This window comes from Equus asinus, chromosome 20 (genome assembly GCF_041296235.1).
Source record: "Equus asinus isolate D_3611 breed Donkey chromosome 20, EquAss-T2T_v2, whole genome shotgun sequence".
Classification (NCBI taxonomy): Eukaryota; Metazoa; Chordata; class Mammalia; order Perissodactyla; family Equidae; genus Equus; species Equus asinus.
This window is the reverse complement of record NC_091809.1, coordinates 79,641,545-79,663,390: the sequence shown is the minus strand read 5'-3', so window position 1 is coordinate 79,663,390 and position 21,846 is coordinate 79,641,545. Positions and strand designations below refer to the sequence as shown.

Genomic DNA, 21,846 nt, shown 5'->3' with positions numbered 1-21,846 from the left:
TTTACGGAAATACTATAATTTATTTAACCAGCCCTCACATAGATATTTTGATTGCTTCTAGTTTTTCATAATTACAAGTAGCACTGCAAATAAATATATTTTAAACATATGCTAAATGAAAGAAGTCAGACACAAAAGGTCACATATTGTGTGAGTCAGTTTATATGAAATACCAAGAATAGGCCAATTCATAGAAACAGAAAGTAGATTAGTGAGGAGAGGGGGATGGGGTTGACTGCTAATGGGTACAGGGTTTCTTTCTCGGAGTGATAAAAATTTGCCAGAATTAGATAGTGGTAATGGTTGTACAACTTTGTGAATATACTAAAAATCACTGAACTGTATACTTTAAAAGAATGAATTTTATGGTATGTGAATTGTATCTCAATTGAAAAATATATTTTTTGGATAATTCAATGTCTTCATTTTGGGTTATTTAATAAAAATTGACTACTAAGAGTAGGATTACTAGAGTAAAGTGTTGAACATTTTTAAGGCTCTTGATATATACTAGGGTAACAGTGTTCCTTATAACCAGGTAAAAGATGACTCCAATACTTAAACCACTGACAGAATGCCACATATATATATTTTAAATCATTGACATATATATATGACATATATGTATATGTGACAATGAATTAAAAATAGATCTGATTTGGGGGCCGGCCCGGTGGTGCAGTGGTTAAGTTCGCACGTTCTGCTTTGGTGGCCTGGGGTTTGCTGGTTCAGATCCCGGGTACAGACCTACACACTGCCTATCAAGCCATTGCTGTGGCAGGCGTCCCACATATAAAGTAGAGGAAGATGGGCACGGATGTTAGCTCAGGGCCAGTCTTCCTTAGCACAAAAGAGGAGGATGGGCAGCAGATGTTAGATCAGGGCTAATCTTCCTCAAAAAAAATAGATCTGATTTTGAAATTTTAAATCTGATTAAAACATTTAATTCAGATCTTTAGATAAAAGAAACTTCTGGAGAAAAAAGTAAATTTCAGCTGTAAACGCACACTGAGTTCTTTTCCAGTGGAAACAGTATCTCTGAGTTTGTGCTGTGCTCTCCTGCCTCTTTCCCTTCCTTGGCCGTTGCTCTGTCTGCACTGACCCTCTCTTCAATAAATGCCAGCCCAAGTCCTTCCTTCGAGGCTCTGCTTAAATGTCATTTCTTCCCAGAAGCTTCTCCTGTTCCTCTGGTCAGAACGAATGCCTCCCCTTCCTACACAACTCCTAGCCTCTTCATGGGCCTCATTAATGGTCTTGCATCTGGGGCGTGTAGAGTTTATCACTCTGATGTTGACCCAATTCTCAAATATCGCAGTGTTTCCTGTGAGAGGCACTACTGTGCAGGGATCAAGAGCATGGGCTTTGGAGCTAGACCACCTGGGCTGAGGTCCCAGCTCTGCCACTCTCTTACTTTACGACCTTGGGCAAATTCTTTGACCTCCCAAGCCTCTGTCTCTTCATCTGTACACTGGGGATAATAATTGTACCTTCACCTCATAGGATTTGAGAGATAACACACATGAAGAGCTGAGAACAGTACTCGGCATACGGTAAGTGTTATGTAAACGTCAGCATTACCAGTTTTATGTGCCGAGCACTGTGCTAGTCATTGTCACGTATATCTCTTGGTGTCTCTCCTCTTATCTCCACCATGCCATTTCCACACCTATCATAGCAAACTTTTATAGTATGATCATCGTCCTTCAGTAGCTCCCCATTGCCTTTAGATTAGTGGTTCAGAGAATGGGTTCTAGAGCCTATTTGTCTGGGTCCAAATACCGTACTAGGTGTGTGACTTTGGATCAGCTACTTAACCTGTTGGTGCCTTAGTGCCTTCATCTGAAAAAGGAAGAAATTAATAATACCTACCTCAGAGGGTTGTTGTGAGAATTAAATAGGCCTATGAATGTAAAATGCTAACGATATATTTCATACCAAATAAGTGCTCCAAAATGTTAGCTATCATTATTATTCTTATTGCATGAGGTCCGTACATGTTTGCTGCATTGAACTAGATATATTCCAGGCTACGTCAAGCAATAAGGATGTAGTTTTTGTAGGAAACCCTCACTGAATCTTGCCTGGTGGAATAACATCAGATCGGCCCCTCTCTCCCCGACTCCCTCCCCTCTCCATCTTTCTCCCTTTCTCACGCACACAGAATTCTAAAATCTGCCTCAAACTTGCTAGGCATTATTCACTGACAATCTGTATTTCACTTCCTTTGAACAGTGGAAAAGGCTGTGTCAATTTATCTTTTAAAGCTGCTTCTTGCTGAATCCACATATGTCCATTAACGGTGACTCTGGATGGAACAGCGTCTGTAGAGGCCCATCTCAAACGATCCCCATTTAATGTGAGCTGTGACTGCCCAAGGCCGCTGCTCATTAGCGGCTACTTCTTATTTCTTCCCATAGTTCAGACGTACGATGAAACTGAAAGAGCTTTTTACAAAGATTCTACTGGGGCGGCTACAAAACTGAGCATCTGAGCCTGGTCTGAAAGGAGGAAAGGGAGCTTGGCACAGGTACCAAAGAGGAGAAACAGGTCCCATGTTTCCTGGATTCCAAGATGTACTTCTCCTTTTCACATTTTAATGTTTCTGGAATTGGAATGTGTCTTCAGTCCTTGTATACATTTCGAGCAGCGTCCTTTCCCCCCTCACCTGAAGAGTTGTTATTAAATGGATGGTACATTTTAAAACTGAGGAAAGGTGGCACTTTTGATTTTCAAAAAGTTGTCCAAATATCAGAAAGCCTGCATTAACTTTTGAGGAAAATGCTCAAAGCCAGCTTAGAGGTAGGGAGTGGACGAGATAATTCTCAACCACAGGGAAGAAAACAGGCCTGCAGGACAAGCTGTCTGAGGAACCAGTGGCCCTGCACAGCCTGGCTGGCTCGGGCTCGGCACCTCCTCTTGGCAATAACCCGTCAGACCATAGATGCCTGGGGCGTGCCCCAACCCACTGCTAAGGGTGCTTGGTGGGAAAGGAACTCCGGAACTTGGTTTCTCTTTCTTTGACTGAGAACTGCTATTGTTCTTGGAGCTTTTTTAAAGGCATAGGACTACATTTGGGAGTAAAAGTGGTTGTGAAAATATAGTTATTTCCTTACAGTGAACCAAACTACCTCTTAATTAATTAGTTAATTAATCCAACAAGTACTTACTGAGCAATACTATGTGCCGGGCCCCTGCTGGTCACTCTATGTATGTTGTCTAAAGAAATGGTCTGAGCAACCCTATGAGACAGGTATTGAAATTCAGCCCCATTTTCCAGACCCAGAAACTGAGGCTTGGAGAAGAGTGACTCCATCCAACTCATGCAGGTAGGAACTGGCATGGCAGGCATAGGGGCCCTGGGCTGTCTACACCAGAACTCCTCTTTGAACTGCCCCACACCATTCCACATGGCTTCAACTTGCTTTCTGTTCCCAGAGAAGAGAACCGAGGGCCACAGTGAGGTGGTGGCAGGGTCAGGACTAGATCTGGTGTCTCTGACTCTCAGCCCAAGGCTCTTTTTACTACTCTGTGTCAAAGCTTTTGGGAGTATAAAAAAACCAGCTGGAGGATGAGGGGTTGGGAATCAAGCAAGGCTTTCCCTGGTGATGGCTTCTTTTTTTTGTTTTTGAGGAAGATTAGCCCTGAGTTAACATCTGCCACCAATCCTCCTCTTTTTGCTGAGGAAGACTGGCCCTGAACTAACATCCGTGCCCATCTTCCTCTACTTTATATGTGGGACGCCTGCCACAGCATGGCTTGACAAGCGGTGCCATGTCCACACCCGGGATCTGAACCGGCAAACCCTGTGCCAGCCAAGTGGAATGTGCAAACTTAACCGCTGTGCCACAGGGCTGGCCCCAGCTTCCTTTTTTTATTTTTCATGCTTACTAAGTCCAACAAAGCTGCAAGCCCCACCCCGGGTCACCTACGTTCCATGAGAACAATTGAGGCAAACAATTCACCACCACATTTCATCATGTTTCACTGTTGTGATTTACCTGATGCTAAAAGATCAGCTCACATCAGGGATTACTTGGTGCATGCAGAGAAGAAGGATGTCTTCTCTATGGAATCCTAGCAGAGGCACAAGCCATTCTCACCTGAGCTTCAGGAAGGACTCTCCACGCCCAAACCCCTTTCATAATCAGGTGTAATTATTCTTGTCCTTTGTCTTCGCTTGCACCAGTGTGAGAGTAAGTCTTTAATCTGGGAGCCATTAGGATGGCAGAATAGTGAGGTCACCTGGATTAGCAGCTAATGGATTCTATACCCTTTGTTCTAATGATAATAGGATGAAACAGTGAAATATTACTCTGAAGCTTCTGTGGGAGAATTTACAGGACTCAGGCTGGTGTGTTTTGCAAATTAGGTGGCAATACAGAGAGAAACCAGTTGTAATGCTTTCCTGTTCTTGGGCAGCTCCAGTAGCAGCTTGTTTCTTGTGTCATCCTGTTCCAAAGGGGTCTCCCCATCCCTCTGCCTCAAAGTCCCCAAGCCCCACCTGGCTTACCTTGCAGCAGTGTATAGAAGGCACCTGAGGCAGACAGGTTGGTGGTTATGGTGACATCATCCTTGCTCGAGGTCTCTACCTGGACATGCACTGAGCTGTCTGTATCACTTCGGAAACTGCTCACCTGGCCAGTAGGGAAGGTCACATTTGTCAGGCGGCCAAAGCTGTCATACCTGAAAACCAAGGGGTGGCTCTGAGTAACAGAAATATAAGGCTGCTGTAGCTGGAACTCGGCACATTCTGCCTTATCCCACCGTGCTGCATGGTCTGCTTTTCTCTCTGGTCAGATATATTTCCATGCCTCCTTCATCTCCTTGCACATAGGTTTCAGGATACGACTCCATCTGCTGATATCCAACTGCAGGCAAATGAATTACCTCTCTGAGTCTCCCTTTCCTAATTCCAGGAAGTGGAGATGATAACCCCTGCTCTGCCTACCTCCCAGGATCACTGTAAGGAACACCTGGAAGTGCCCTGTAGCTATAAACTAATATTCACCCATGGAGGGTGAGATGCTAGTGGCCATATGAGACTGCTGACCCAGAGTCTTGGGGTGGGGGGCCGGGGGGGCACATGGGGAGGACTCCCAGAGGGGAAGTGGTCAAACTTGGTGCTTGAATCCCCTCTCAAAACCCCCAAGAAGTGGTTATACAGGTTCTTCCTGAACAACACTAGAGATGGGGCTTCTAGGAAGCTACAGATCCTGAGAAAAGGGACTCTGACTTCAAACCAGGACTCTGCTGCCACATAAACAGGCTAGAGAAATGGGCTCTTGCAACCTCTGCCCATCTAGATTTCACATCTGGCACCAAGCAGCTATGTATCTGCAGCTTTCAGAGCTCACTGCTTTGCTCTGGTGTGGTCTTTCTGAAGCATCATAATTGAATCTTAATTCTCTTTCCCATTCTCCTGATAATAATAAAAGAAATACCTAAGATTATTGAACACCTACAATGTACCAGATATGGTGCTAGTCGCTTTTCATACGTTCTTTCATTTAATCCTCACAACTAGTCTAAAAGATATATATTATCTCCTTTTTGGAGAAGGCTCAGAAATTGAGGCTCATAAAAGTGAAGTCACCCGCTTGAGGTTACACAGCTAGTAAGTGTGGTAAGTCAAAATTCAAACTCAGGTCTATCTGCTTCCAAGCCACCACCTGCTTCTCTGTCTTCCACAGGCATTTCCGTACTGTCCGTTTGCAAGTATCCATTGTGTGTGCTCTCCCACCTGCTGCAGAATGCTTGGGAGGTGGCAAGGAGTCAGCTATTAACATTTTAGTTCTGGGAGGCTGAAGTGTAAAAAGGTAGGTTTAATTAGCCTTTTTGCACTTGCATGTGAATGGGGGAAAAGTTCCTCATTCACGTCAGTATTTCTGACTTCTACTCATGCTCAAGCTTGCAGCGTGGGTCCAGCCACGTATGTCTCCCCCAGTTACTCTGGGTCTTCCTACTGGACTTTTTTTCCTGCTTTGCGTTTACTCCTGGGATAAAGCTGGCCTCTGGCCCCCTGAGGGTTTTAAGGGTAGTGAAATGAAAGGCCCGAGAGTTCAGCTCCATCCTGGCTCTTCTTGTGATTCCTTCAGCTGAGCCTGGCTTCCTGCCGGGACCCCTGGGTCCTATACCGTCTATGGTTTCAGGTGAGACTTGGTGGGTGGGGCTAGGCAGGCCTTCGCTGAGCACTTTTCTGCTCAGGGTCAGATTTGAGTGCTGCATGGATTCTGCCATCTGCCTGCTCCTTCTCTCCCTGTGCCTGGTACTGATCACGGCACTCTTTACAATGTCCCTGGCACAGTCTGCCAAAGAGGAGGTGTTGGTAATGGTCTTTTGAACAAAACCTCCCAGTCCTTGACTCCAGCTCTGGGGGAAGGGCCAAGGGGCTTTGGGAAAGTTGAATCTCTCTGTTGCTGAGGCCTGAGGAAGGGGAACAGAAGCCCATTCCAAGATGGCGAGCAACTCAGTGGTCTCTACCACATACCTCAGGCCTGGGCTTGGTGGGGCAAGGCTGTGGGCCTGTATCAGTCCTTTAGGCTCTCCTCTGGGCAGTTAAAGGGCTTTGGAAACCTGTTTCCTATCATGATTTCTCATTTTTCTCCCATAGTATTAAGTGAGGTTCTCATAAGAAAAGTTCAGTCTGCCTTAGTGGAGAGTGACGGGGTAGCCTGCAACCTGGCTTGGAGGGTCAAAAGTGCAGAGGGCCCCTCTGAGCCAGGTGAGGGAGGGATTCTGAGAGATTGCTGCTGGGAAGGGGGGCAAAGATCTTTGGGGTAAAGATCTACAATGTTTGTCCCAAGGTAGACTCCCTCACTCTGCTCCCTTTAACTCTAGGTTCTTATTGACCCTTTATGGTTGCTGAAAATTTGAACAGGAAGGATTTTCACAAAAACGTTGACAGTGATTCTCTCTGGAAGGTAGAATTACAGGTGATTTTAATTGCTTATTTATTTATATTTTATATTCCTAAGATTTTCTATAATTAACAATGGATTATTTTCATAATCAGAAAAGTGCTGCGACAACCCAAGTAATGCCATATACAGGGAGCTCATGGCCATCTTGAGGAAGAGGACCTTTTAAATTACTGGCATTTGTGGAAGGGTCTCACTTATGGGACATCTGCTAATATCAATCTCCAGGCTTTTTCAGTAAAATATTACTGGGGCACCCCAAATCCCTGAGCCCCAAATCAAGACCTTCCAAAACCGGCTCTGTCCTGGTCATCTTAACTTTATCTGTGGTCTATGAGTACCTGAGACCTGTCGGATCCCGAGTCCTCTTTTAAATCAATAGGAAGATCTGTTTTGGTCTCACAGTTTCACGGGATGGGTATGCTGTGCTAGTCTGGTTCTGTGAATACCTGTTATCCATGTACACACTCTTTATTAATGAGACTACTTATTCAGACTATCTAATTTCCTGACCTAACCAGATAAAAAATATTTTATTATACCATTCAAGATACTTAAAAAGGACTTAAGGAGCCTTACAAATAAGACTTGATAGATTACTAATTAAGGGTCAGATGTCACTTCAGTACTGCTTCTAAGAAGGCCTCGCTCAAGGCCATCTCATAAAGCCCTCCTTGGTCTCTCCCGTCCCTTCTTCTCCCAGGGATACTCCGGCACAGCTCCATCACAGACTGTGTCCCCTGCATTGTAACAGCTGATGTACAAATTGTCTCCCACTTCAGCCCGGGAGTGCTTGAGTCAGGACAGGGCTGTGGAGTCAGACAGCTGGACTGGGACTCTGGATTCCACCACCTGCCAGCAATGTGGCCCTGGAGGACTGGCTCTGTCCATCTCAGCTTCCCCAGCAGTGGGACTGGCAGACAGAAGACAGGCAGGGAATGTTGGCTGAACAAATAAAGGAATGCATGATTGGATGTGTGAAGCCTTTTTCCTGCTCTGTTGGGAGGGACCATGATTCATTCACATGCTACCTCCTGCGGGACTTGACAGAGGCTTGACACACAGTAGGGACATGATAAACATCCGCTGAATGCACAAATACAGACACAACCGTCTTCACTAAATGATACTTTAGCAATCTCCATAGGCCTCTCCCCAGAGTTTTAGTCTTCAAGACAGAAAGCGGCTTGCATAAAGGCAGACAATTGTAACTATTATTGAAGATAGCCTGTAATACATAATTAAATTGAGCCTGAAGAAGATACAATGAAAAGGCCCCATGCCTTCAAGATCTGGTTTTCATTTTATATGAGATGGCCAAAAAACAGTAATTTCCACTCCTCACATTTTCCATTAGAAGGACTGAATGTCTTAATTAAATGAACATCAAATAGAACAGCCAATTGATAGAATTTTCTTGTCTCCTATTCATTCATTTCAGTGCCTTCCAGAGCTTGAGAAATGCCACTGGATCTCCCTGCTGCCTGATCAATACCTGTGATTAGCCCATCAGAACACCCTTGCTTCTGCCTCTGCAGGGAAGAATTGGAGCTGCCCATCCCCTGGATCTTGAACACCTCTGCCCCATGGCCCCCTCGGGGGAGCCCTTTCTCTTCCTACTACAAAGATGCTATGAGAACAGGGGCTGGCGCTGCCCAACGAGGTGCTGGGGGACAGTTCTCTGCACTCTCTGGATTCCAAGTGGCTGCTTTAGACCCTGGATCCATGACTGGGTGACTTCAGGACAAAGGCTTAGTTATGTCTGTCATGCCTTTATTAGTGGCAAATTTTCTTTCTTTCTAACCAAGAGGAATGGAAGGAACGTGTTGGTGTGGGAAGGCCCGTGGAGTCAGACAGTCTAGGCTTTGAATCCAGGCTCTACACCTACCCTCGGGGATGGGCACTCAGTTCTGTTTCCCTGTCAACTCCCTGAGGGAAGAAGGGACTGTATTTGGTCACTGCTGTATCCCCAGAACTTAGAGGGGTACGTGGCATATAGTAGGGGCTCAATAACGTGAATGAAGGTTGGTTGAAGGACCTACTCCTTGCCGCCTCTCTTCCTGATTTCACCTTGAACCCTATTCCCCCGTACTTCCTGCATTCTATTACCTCTCCTCTTCTCCAAACATGCCAAGCTCAAGCCAGGCTCGGGAGGCTCACACTTACTGTTCCCTTTACAGCGACTGTCCTTCCCTCCAATCTAGGTATGGTTAGTTCCTTTCATTACTCAGGTTTTGGTTCAGATGTTATCACTCCAGCAAGGCCTTCTGTGATCACCCTTTTTGACGGGTTCTCCCATCTCTGTCACATTATCTTATTTTATTGTCTTCGTTATACTTATTATCTTGCTTATGTGTTTACTTGTTTCTTGTTTATCTCTTCCCACTGGAATACAAGCTCCATGAGGACGGGTACCTTGTCTATATTCTCAGTGCCTAGAGGAGTACCCAGCATATAAAAGGTACTCAATACATATTTCTTGGATGAATGAATGAATGAATAAATAAATAGTAGACGTTGTTTTTTCAAGATATGGACTAAGAATAACTAAGAACTCCACCCCTTTAACCTGTCACTTCCATATGAAGAAGGGAAAGTTCACTAATATTCCTAGAGTACCTTTTAGGTACCAAGCACTGGGCTCATAACCATCTTTGGAGGTAGGCATCATCACTGTCATTTCACAGTTCATGAGGCTGAGGCTCAGAAAGGATAAGTAACTTGCCTAAGATCACACAGCTAGCAGACGAATAGGATTCAAAGTCAGGTCTGTCTGACTTTACAGTCTGTGTTCTTTCATCAGTCTTCCCATAAAGCGATGCTGTTTCAAATCAAAACCTTCATGTTCATCGCTATGTTAAAGAAAAAACTGTGTTTGGAAATCTCAAGTGGATCAAGAAGACTGACAGTTTTCTCTTCAAGATGCTTTGCTTTGTACCACTGCGACTGACTTTGCAGTGATGGCAAGCCCCCATTCCAGGGTATGATAGAGAGGGCCACATGATTGGCTTTTCATTATTTCCTTCCACTGACTTTTCTTCACTCCATTTTCCTAAAGCATCTTTGGAGCATGGGGAAAGAAAACACATAAAACATTCATATGGTTGCTGTGAACTTGGCTCTCAGAAGAGGACTGCTAAAGGGTTTCTTCACACACACTGCAAGGCTTTCTTCTTCACACTCAATACTTCACTTCTCAAGCCACTTACTATGCGCAGCTGGCAAGGAAAATGCCAGATTGCCTCTCTGATGCTAACTTTTTTTGCTGATCGAGACTTTTTGGTTGGGAAATAAAGATTTGATTTTTATAACTTCTATGATTGTTTCAAACAACACCATCATCAACAAGAAGAATTGGACACTGTATCTTCTGTGAATAATTAGAGTTCACAGCCCATGCACACCAATAATTCCCTTGGCCTCAGGTCACTATAATAGATGGCATCACTACATCATTAGCTACTCTCAGACTGTATCAGAGCCAGGGAACTTTTGGGCTTCTGCAATAAAAACTTGTACTTGCTGCCCATTCCCTATAGAATTAAGTCCCAGCAATGAATTCTAGCCTTGAGGATTTCCAAGATCTAGTCCATCCTACCACTGTAGGTTTTATCTCTCACTGATGTATTTGAGGTAATGCATCTGACGGAAAATGCTTAAGATACAGGTAGATCTGGGATCGAATCCCGGCTCTGCCACGAGTGTGTACAATGTCATAGAGCCAGTCAGTGTCTGTGGTTGTTATTCTCTGTTTTTCCCCTCAGATCCATTCTCTGCCCTTCTCTGTGCCCAGAAGGGCTGACCCCTGCAGACTGCATCACTGAGGCCCTCTTGCTTTCTTGCTTCTGGTTGGATTCCAGTCAATGGCAGGCACTGGTAAGAGATTGAAGGTCAAGAGGAGAAGTTGCAACTCACTCTCTATCTCCTTTAGTACCATATTTCTAATAGTGGCTGCATCTATCCACAATTACAGCTTCTACCAGATGGCTTCCCCTTCATGGTTACAGCTTCCAATGGGCTTCAGTGGTAACACCCTATACCTTCTCTGCCTTGCCCTTTAGCCTGAGGCTTGACCATAGTTGTTCACCATTTTTAGTGCCTGGGTGCCTCACCATCCTTTCTTGGTTCCCTTATCCCTGCCTACACCTCTATAACATTTCATTTGAAAGATATTTTTGCTGGGTATAGAATTCTGGGTTGACAGGGTTTTTTTTTTTTTTCCTTTCAGCACTTCTGTCTTCTAGCTTGCACGGTTTCTGATGAGAAGTCAGCTGTAATTTTTAATCCTTGCTCCTCTGTATAAAATGCCTTTTTTTTTTTCTGGCTGCTTTCAAGAGTTTCTCTTTTTGTTTTGTATTCAGCAGTTTTAATATGATATACCTAGATGTGTGTATGTGTATTTAATCTGCTTAGTATTTTATGAGTTTTTTGGGTCTGTGGTTTGGTGTCTGTCATTAACTAGGGATAACTCTTGACCATTATTCCTCCAAATATTTCTTCTGCCTTGTTCTTTCTCTCTTCTCCTGGAATTCCAATTACATGTATTCTAGACCAGTTGATATTGTCCCCCAGCTCTTAGATGTCCTGCTCTGTATTTTTTCACTTTTTTTTCACTTTGTGTTTCAGTTTTGGAAATTTCTACTGACTCACCTTCTTTCCTCAGCTGTGTCAAGTCTACTGACAAGCCCACCAGAGGCATTCTTCATCTCTGTAATTATGTTTTTCATTTCTAGCATTTCCATTTGATTCTCTCTTATAGTTTCCATTTCTCTTTTGAAATTATCCATCTGATTTCACATATTCTTCACCTTTTCCATTAGAGCCTTTAACATAATTACAGTTATTTTAAATTTCCTAAAAGATAGTTTCAACATCTGTGTCACATCTGAACATGATTCTGATGATTCCTTTGTCTCTTGGGAGTATGTTGCTTTTTCTTTCCTTTTTGTATATCCAGTTGAAAGTGCTACATCTTGTGTAGCATAGTAGAGACGGAGGTAACAGGTTTTATGCCTGGAAATGGAGATGAGTTTGGTGAGGGTGTTCGAGTTAATTTAATTAGGACTTGGGCTGGCTTTGAAGTTGGTTGTTTCTATGGTTAACCTTAGCACATCATAGGCTTTAAATTCCTCCAGCAATACTGTTACCAAAACCAAAGTGCGTTTGCCTCCTGGTGAGTTAAATCAGACTCTCCACCAGAAGTAGCTGCCACATAAAGTGGGATATATTTGCAGCAAATAGGAGGCCACATAGAATCATTTCCAAAGTCATGGTGTCCCTGAACAAAGGGAAGCAGAGAGCTTTTATTTCGGATAGAGGATGAATATTCAAAAGGGAGAGGAGGGTATTTGCTTGTGCAGGCTCAGTTGGAAAACATGCTTCCACATACACTGCCGGGTAGCGTAATAAGGCCTAAGCTCCTCCCTGAGAGGAGATCTTAGCATTAAAAATGAGATGAAGGTCATAGGGCTGCTCTTGGGGTGGGGCTTGTCTGGTTCAGGGTGGTTGATGATTGCATCTTATTAAACAGTTAAATGCTTCTGGAACCCACCCTTGAGTTCCTCCAGGCAATTAGTCAGTGACAATACCTTGTGTTTAGGGTGCAAAACTGGTTTGCCCAAGTTTTTTTCTCAATGTCTACTCCATTTTCAGCTTTAGGTCCCCTCCTCTGTGTGCTGGGCCTTCGAAAGGATCTCTTTCCATGTTTTTGTCCCTTTCTTATCTCTTTCCTAGTAGGATTCTGCTTTTCATAGTTATGTTTAGCTTTTTAGCTAGTGGTCATGGGTGGTAAGCATGAGAGAGTTCTCTGTTGTTCTGATTAAGCCCCAGTCTTACCTATGCTTGTGTCCCTGAGTCTCAGGAGTGTGGCCTCTACCATGCTCCTGCCCCTTTTCAGGCTATAGTTATGGGCCTCTTCCATACTCCTGCTCCTCTCCTAGCAATAGTTTAAATTTTTTTTCTTCCTTCCTTCAGCTGCAGTGGGTTTCCACTAGTGCCTGCAGAGGATACTGCTATTGCCTCCCTCTTCACAGATTAAGGTTTTTGTTCCACGTAGGAGATAAGGTGAGACGGGTCTGGGTGGAGCAGGCAGATATTCGTGCTCCTCCCTCAGCAGCTGCTGTACCCCTCCCCCAGGTCTACACAAGGAACACTCTCCTAAATCTTTCTCCACTCTTTTCTGCCAGTACCCGGTGGGGTTTGTGGAGAAAAGTTCTGAAGAGGATGTGGACCCTCCCAATGTCTGCAGCCTCCAAGGGCTTCATACTCTCTTGCCAGTACACACTTAGCCTTTATAAATTTGGGAACCACCCTAACTGAACTTTTCTTATGCGTGACTGGTTGCACCTACCCCACAGAAGCTACTGCTCACATCTTGTCTTTCTCTTCAGCAGTCTGTCTTTCCTTGGATTTGGCCAGTTGATTGCCCCGTGACCTCAGAGAAGGAGTTCAAGGAAAACTCATGAATTTGCCATTTGTCTGGCTTATTTTCATCGGAAGTTGGGAACGATGCTCTTTCTAAGCTCTTACATCCTCAAGCAAAACCTGGAAGCCAAGTTTCTTCATTTGAACCACTTGAGTTGAATCCTATTTCCTGCCGGGAGCATGGATAGTGCTGGAGCTTGGGTTTAAATCTAGTATTCTTCTCACTACAGCATATTCTCTCTTCCCTTCTTTATCTCCCTTCCCTCTCGACTTTACATTTCATTCATAAAATATTTACTGAGCACCTACTAGGTTGTAAGCCCTAAGCTTGTACAGAGAGAAGTTAGTCAGGGTCTCACAGTGGTTAGTGTGAGTGTAGGAATGAGGGGGGCTATCACAGGGCACCAGGGGATGCCAGAGCCACTTTTTCCTACAGGAGAGATGGTTGCTCATGCCCACTCAGCAAGCCAATTTTGGAACCTCAAGCTTATCAGGCCATTTTCTTAGCCACCAAATGCCATCTGCATAGGAGCCCAGGGCTGAAATGAATGATGCCACACGTTGGAGATGAGGACTACGTTACAGGCTCCTTTGAGGTTTTCTACCAGCAGACCTGTGGGCTGAGGGAAGGAAAGTAACCTTGATTCCCCAGAACAGGGCAGTCTTTAAGTGAGGTTGCTCTGAAGTGTGTGATGTTTATGTTAGATGTATTATTGAATCTGCTGAGAGGATCGATAAAGCCAACTTAGAACTTTTTTCAGTAATAGCCCATGTCACAGGCAAGCCTGGGTTGATTTTTTAAAAATATTAGAGTATTTGGGTTGGAATCCACTAAGCTGTCTCATGGAGCTAAGAGCAGAAAGTTCACTAGAGCAATGGCGTATTGACAAAAATCTGTCCAAATCTGTGTTAAGATGCCCCATAATGACAACAACATCATGCCCTCACTTCTTGGGAGCTTCATAGTTTGCAAAATATTTTCACTTTTAGTATTTCTTTTGTTTTTTGATCCTCATAATGGCCCTGAAATGGGGTAGGGCAGGCATTATTTCTGTCTAGTTAAGACGTGGGTTTGGATGCCAGCCAGCCTTCCCGGAGTCGCGTGGTAAACATCCAGTGAAAATAGCTGTCTGGTACCCTCCCCTTTGTTTACAATCTGAGCTGAACCATTTTCCTTTTTCAGCCCATTTTGGATTCTCAGGGACCTGACCTCTTTCCTCAATCATACCTTGATCCTTGAGACTTGACACTTGACTCTGCTCTTCTGGTCTGCCCTCTAATTCCTACCTCCTTCAATTACAACTTCTGTCTGCTCCTTTGATTAGTTTACTTGCAGCTGCTCCTGGGTCATACCTTTCATGTGCAAACAACATTTCTGTAATTACTGGTACTGCTACTAACACTGCTTCAAATAATAACAACAACAGCAACAACAGCTATCACTTGAGTACTTATGCTGAGTCAGACATGGAGTATTCCATGTGTTATGTCACTGAAATTTGGAACCTTAGACTATCCCTATGAAATGGATACTATTTTAATCCCTATCATACAGATAAGTTACAAAGAATTTAGGTGAACCCAATCAGTGTAGTTGAAAGAACACGGACTGGTGTCCTGGCTTCACTATGTACTCACCGTGTGATTTTACACTAGTTACCTAATCTCTCTGTGCCTCAATTGCTTCCTCTGTAAAAATGTGGCTGATAATTCCTACTATCTGAGGTTGATGTGAAGATTAAATGGGAAAGAGCCTGGCACACGGTAGGGTCTCAAAAAAATTAAGTTTCTCTTTTTTATTTTAGGGCTTTTATCTTCTACTCCTGAGAACTGCTATTAAGGGGATACTTTGGAATTCCAAATGCTATTTTATAAAAAGCAATGGTACTAACTTTTCCTTCTTCATAAAACATCAGCTATGGCCGTATATTTCATCAGAGAAGACAGGGAGTGGGGAACGGGATCCTTTCTGGCAGAGGTGTAGGAAATGGTTTTAGATTTCAGGGCTGGTTGAGAGTAATGGTTGCAGTGATGGGTAAGCATTCAGTTTGGGGTTGGAGGGAGTGACCTTGGGAACTAATTGAGTGCACCGACTTGTTCTGACAAAGAAACCCCTGTTTTGGCTAAACAATGTATAAGAGATTTCCATGGGCAATGGGGGGAAAATTGAATTATTTAGCTTATTTCCATTCCAATGAGTTAATCAAGATAATTGCTGTTTTCCTGGATCTTTGCTTTTTCTTTGTAATTAACAAGGCCCTTGTTTAGAGAAAGGAGTTTAGCCAGTGAACTTTGTACAAACTGATGTGACTTTTTTTGGGTGCAAATTGTATTTAAAAATCTATTACAGATCCTTTTCCTTTGGATTCTAGGACTGTGAGAAACTGATGCTTCATCAACCTTGAGAAAAACTTTATGGTTCAAGGATTCAAGTTCATTTGGGATTAACAAATTCAGCAGGGGGCAGCAGGGCAGAGCTGAAAGATCATGAGCTTTGGCATCAGACAGACCTGGGTTGTGATCCCTGTTCTGCCTTGTTTTCACAATACAACAGTGGACAGATGAGCCTCTCTCAGCCTTAGTTTCTATTTCTGTAAGATAGATATTATCACCCATCTTCCACAGCTGTTGTGAGGACGAAATGCAATAATGCAGTTCTAGCCCACAAATGATGGTCAACAAGGCTAGTTCCTTCCCCATCTCCCACATACTCTTTTCTAATGGGCACACATTTGGCAGTCTCAGTTGTTTGGGACATGGGAAGACCTCAAAAAGAAGCTTAAAACAATCTAAGTAGAAAAAGAGATGTTATAAAGTCCATTCATTAAAACATCTCATAGAGGAACACCTCAGATGTATATATATGTATTTATTTTTGGCTAGGATTGCAATAAGCTGAATTTCTGGTTCTCTAACCGTAACACTTAAGAAGCCCTACCCTGGATAAAGAGAAGGGAAGTAAGCTACTTGAGGTGGGCACCATGACTGAAACAAATAGTGACGTGATAGTGCCACGCTGAGGGAGGAAGCAGTAAGACCACACTATTAGACATGGGAGCTAATAGAAGAGCAGTTTAGAATCACTCCCAGCAGGGCTGAAGGGTTCTGTAGCCTCATTTCTCCACTTCCTGGAAGCTATCTTCATATTACAGAATAATCTGCAACTGTTGTTGTTCCTTATGATGACCCTGACTCATAAAAAGAAAGGTTTCATTATGTCTGTAGTAATGCATTCGAGAAGGCAGGCATGTAACGCACTTCCTAAGTTCCAACCAAAATGGTTAAAGTGAAAGAAAATTTTTGAAACTTGAAGATGTGAGCTTTGATTATATGGACACGGAACTGTTCCTTCTCCCATTGCCATATTTCTGCACAGCGGTCCTATGAAGATATTAGTACTTTATCAAGTACTTTTCATCTACATCACCTCCCTGTGGTATGTTGGGCAGGTATCCACTGTTTCCATTTTACAGATGTGGAAACTGAGGCCTGGCGAGATTAACTCCATGGTAGAGCTGAGATTCAAGCCCAACTCCCGTGACTCCAAAGCTCATGCCTTTTCTACTATACCACATTCCTCCCTAAAGCAGTCATCCAGAATATGAACATGCAGAACATATTATAGGTAATGGTTCACATCCCAAATGAATTAAATACATCGAAAAATTAACACTTCATCAATTCATCTCTAATCTTACAATGCATCTCATGAAACAAAACCATCAAATGGCCTTGTCTTGATACTTACTCGTAAAATGTTGTCCATCCATTTTCATTGCTTTTGGTGGCCAGAAGGCCAGAGTTGCCATGGTATGTCATCATGGCCAACTCGTGCCCTTGTGTGGTCACACTCTTGAGTGCACTGTTGGTGCCCATTGTCACCCAGTACACCTGTCCATCTGGGACCACCAGCCAGAGGGGCATCCCAGTAGAGTCTCGGCGGACATTCACCATGTTGCCATTGTTGTCTGTGATGAGTGTGATGTCACCATCCCCAGTGTAGGTAAAGTTGTACAGGTAATCTCCCGTGGGGAGGCTTTGGGTGTACAGATGCTTGCCACTGGTATCAAACAGGTAGAGCTCCTGGTCGATTGGTGATGACAGCTCGTACATGTTCTGGGTATTGAGGAAAGGCTTGTTCTTCCTGATAAACCGAATTCGGATATTCCCAAGGTCAGCCACATAGAGCTCCCCATCAGCACACACAGCCAAAGAAGATGGGGTATTCAGCTTTGCATCCTTGGCATAACCATCATCCCCAGAGAAACAATCACAGTTGGCATCATTTTTACAGTCACAAACACTGGGCGCCCCAGCAACTAGTGAGATCTCTCCACTAGTGGTGACCTGCCTGATGCGGTTGATCTTCTTCTCATCGGTCTCAGCGATATACAGGACCCCATTGTGAGAGACAGCCAAGGCAGTGGCTGACTCCAGCGTTGCATGGATGGCCACCTTGCTCAGCAGGAAGTGGTCAATGCCTGGCACCTGGCAGTGCATGGGCCTCCCAGCAACAATGCGCACCTGGTGGTTTTCAGAGATTTGCAGGACCACATTGTTGTCGAGGACATAGAGAGAGTTGTCCATTGGGTTGACGGCTAAGTCTGTGGGCCACTCCAGGCGAACCTGACAATGGAGACATCAACACTCAAATGCCTGTCAAGGTGCCCACCACTAATCGTCCCACACCCACATCAGCCTGTCACAGCGTCCCAGGTGCCTTCATAGGCAGTCTTCCCTGATCCTCACAGCAGCCTGTCATCAACAACGGATATCAGCCCCCTGAGCAGACTGAAACCATGTGAGAGCCGCCTGAGACATCTGATGGTCCACACTAGACTGACAAAACACAAAAAAGGGGATGCAGAAAGTAAGCAAATAAAAAAAGCAGGCAAGAGAATAGACTTTGGAGTCAGTCAGGGCTGGGTTCAGACCCTAGTCCCACCATTTATGACCTTGGGCAAGTTACTTCGCCTCTCTGAGCCTCAATATTCACACACATATTTCATTCTGTAAAACAGGAATGACAACAGTGCGGAGTGCCTGACCCACTATAAGTGCTCAACTAATGGCAGCTCATGTTATGGAGGGAGAGAGAAAGGCAGATGGAGTCTGGAGGCTGAAGCAGGAGTTGTTCAGAGGCTTAGGAAAGACTCTTCATGAATTGTTGCTGTGTGGATGAAAGATGCCTTCTCAATTCTTTGAGTTCCTGGATTAACACATGGCTAGGCTCTGGGGATGTGAAGACAAAGTAACCATGAACCCTGTCTGACACAGTTCCAGACCAGGGATTCTCAAATCTGGCCACACATTCAAATTACCTGTGGGGATTTTTAGAAAGTAATGGTGCGGGCCGGCCCAGAGGCGTAGCGGTTAAGTTCGCACTCTCAGCTTCGATGGCCCGGGGTTCGCTGGTTCAGATCCTGGGCGTGGACCCACGCACCGCTTATCAAGCCATGCTGTGGCAGGTGTCCCACATATAAAGTAGAGGAAGACAGGCATGGATGTTGGCTCAGGGCCAATCTTCCTCAGCAAAAAAAAGAGGAGGATTGGCGGCAGATGTTAGCTCAGAGCTAATCTCCCTCAAAAAAAAAAAAAAAAAGAAAGTAATGGTGCTCAAGTTCCACCTCTAATCAATTAAATCACATCCCTGGGTGTGGGGCTTGGGGAATAGGATGATTTCAAAAGCTTCTTGGGCAATTCTAATGTGGGGCTGGGAATCACAATTGGATCCTTTCTCCTTCAAGTGTGATCACTGGACCAGCAGTGTTGACATCATCTGGGAACTGGTCAGAAATTCAGAATGGCAGGCCTCGGCCCAAACCTACTGAATGAGAATCAGCATTTAAACAAAATGCCTGGGTGGCTCTTGTGCGCACTGAAGTCTGTGAAACCTTGCTCTAGATCATGGTTTCTAGTACCTCCCAGAACAGGTCCTCCTGGAAGGGATTGATGATGCTGGCAATGGGAACGAGGGGTTCAGAGGTCCTGGGCCCCTGTCTCAGCCTGCTCTGAGTCAGGCAGGGAAGCTAGCAGGGATCTCAGTGAGCTGTCAGGTGGGCATGCAGGGGGCTGCAGCCAGCAGTCTGAGGCGGGGAATGCTTTGTTCAGTGGACGCGGAGGCTGGATTGTTGCATATATCACACTGAGAGATGCTGGCACTAAGGGAAGCTCTTTGCCACTTGTGTCCCCAAGAGGTCCAGCCACATTGTACTTGGGCTGGATGTGCTGACAGGTGCTGCCTCCCCTCCTCAGATCTCTGAATCTCCTACAAACCCTTGATATTTGGTCCAATTTGGGGCTGATTCAAACAAGTGTATACCTTTAGATAAGAAATTTCTCTTCTAGGAATTTACTCTTGTACACCATTGTCTACAGGAGTGTTTATCACAGCAGTGAAAAACTGGAGCCAACCCAAATGCCCAATGACAGAGAATTGGCTAAATACATTATATTACAGTTAGTTCACCCATAAGTAAGGATACTCTGTGTAGCTATTAAAAGTGATATTATAGATGGCTATCTAATGACATGGGAAAATGTTTGCTCTGCATTAAGTGGAAAGAACAGGTTACAGAACTGTAAGCACAGTGTGATCTCAGCTGGGGAAAAAATACAACAGCAAATTAGACAGATTATGGATAGAGGGGAGATTAAAAGCTTGAAGGATATACACCAAAATGTTAACCATATTGGGATTAGAGGTAACTTTTAACTTCTTTGTAATTTTCAACTTTTTATATTTCCTACAAGGCACATGTAGCAGTTTACTAATGTAAAAGAAACCCTAGTAAATTATATACACTGAGATGTGGCCGCCTCCATCTGCCCCTTCAGCTCAGGGCCATGCTGAGGACGGCGTGAGCCCTTTCTCATTTCTTCTGAGCACGATCCTTAGGCCCTGCTTCCTAAAGTCTTCTTGTTCCCTCCCTCTCAGCCTGGGTCTCTCTGTCCTCACAGAACAAGGGAGCCTGAGGCACACCAGAGCCACCGGCCAGGGCTGCTGCCTGCACACTTCTCAGTGTTCTCTGGAGCACATGGTCACAGCAGCCTTTGGCTGCATCCAGAACACAGTTTACTCTCAAGTGACAGGGGAATTTTCAGTTTCCTAAAACCCATTTCTTGTCAACACTGGCTGCTAAATATTTTATGCCCTCTGGTCTTGTGGCACCTTGGGGACCTGCTTGCCCAGACCTTTCTGCCTGTCATTACGATGAAAAGATGGCTCCCTGATGGGTGGGTGGGAGGGGGAAGAGGGAGTCAGGGGAGGGAGGGGGAGAGGAGATGGGGGAAGAAAGGAAGAGCAAGTGCTTTCCTGCTCTCTCCTTTATACCCTCAGGCGCAGAGGCACCTGGGAAAGAAGAGCAGGGCTCTTGGAGTCAGTGCTCGCTCGCTGTGTCGCAGTGCCTGCGTGATGGCTCTGGAGTAGACCAAGTACCCAAGCTTCGCCGACTTCACTTCCCTATTAGTGATCATCATGCTGAGGCTTAATTCCTCACCCAAATGGAGGGATGAGACTTAAAATTTCTGAGCTCCCTCCAGCTCCCACTTTCTACTGCCCTGAGGTGGAATGGCGCTCCCTCTCCCTGTCTCCCCTCACCTCCTGTGCCTTTATTAAAGCACTCTGAGCTGACTGCCTTGTTGCAGAGTTATTTTCAAAAATAGATCATCCAATAGATGAACAAATGAATGACTGGTGAGTGGCAAAGAGAGAGCCAGGGATGTGGGGTCAGGACCCCTCACTTCCTAGCTCAGCTCCACAACGACTACAGGTGTGATCCTGCTCAAGTTACTTAAACACTTTGAACTTCCTTCCCCATATGGGAAAGGTGGTAACAAATATCATATAGAGAGTTGTGAAGACCAAACAAGATAACAAACAAGGAAGGTCTTTGTAAATTATAAAGAAAACTAATATTTACAGCCCATTACTAGTGGCCAGGCACTGTGCCAGGCAGTTTATGAACATGATTTCATAAAGAAATTCATTTCCACATCCCTGATGGAACCTAGCACAGGGCTTTGCATTTATAACTGCATTTTGTTTCACCAAACCTTGGTTTCCTTATCTATAAAATGGGGTAGGTAATCCCTACCTCGTGGGATTATTGTGACAGCTAAATCAGAAAGGTGGTTGTGCTCATCTCTGTATCCCTTTTTCTAACAATGTCTGACACATAATAAGTTCTCAGGAAATCATTCTGAGCCCTAAGTACACAGTTATATTCTGTGTCTGTGGTGGCCGAAGCCTGCTGAGTTGAGAACTAGTCCCATTTTGAACAAGTTGCAGCATCTTCTGTGCCTTCTCCACTCTCTGCCTCCCTCTCCTCAGGCCGGGTCTTCGTCTCCTCCTAGAGGAGATGGTCTAAGTTCCTAGGTTCTCTTCTTTGCAGTCTTGACTCTGAGCAGTCTTCTTAGCTCTCTGGCTTACTTTCCTGCTCTGAATGGGGCAGTAAAGTAGCTGGATGTGTGTAACAGAGGAAGCTCTGAGAGGGAAACCCAGTAC

At 44.6% G+C, this 21,846-nt stretch overlaps 1 protein-coding gene across 8 annotated transcripts in view; it reads right to left on the bottom strand.

Moving 5' to 3' along the window:
* The window catches only part of TENM4 (teneurin transmembrane protein 4), a 728,135-nt gene that overhangs the window by 20,863 nt on the left and 685,426 nt on the right, over positions 1-21,846 (bottom strand). For all 8 annotated transcript variants that reach the window (XM_070490574.1, XM_070490568.1, XM_070490572.1 and 5 more), the window contains 2 exons: positions 17,089-17,966; positions 4,511-4,683 (listed from right to left, as the gene is read on the bottom strand). In XM_070490574.1, coding sequence (XP_070346675.1) covers positions 4,511-4,683; positions 17,089-17,966 — 1,051 coding nt within the window. The remainder of the gene's footprint in view (positions 1-4,510; positions 4,684-17,088; positions 17,967-21,846) is intronic.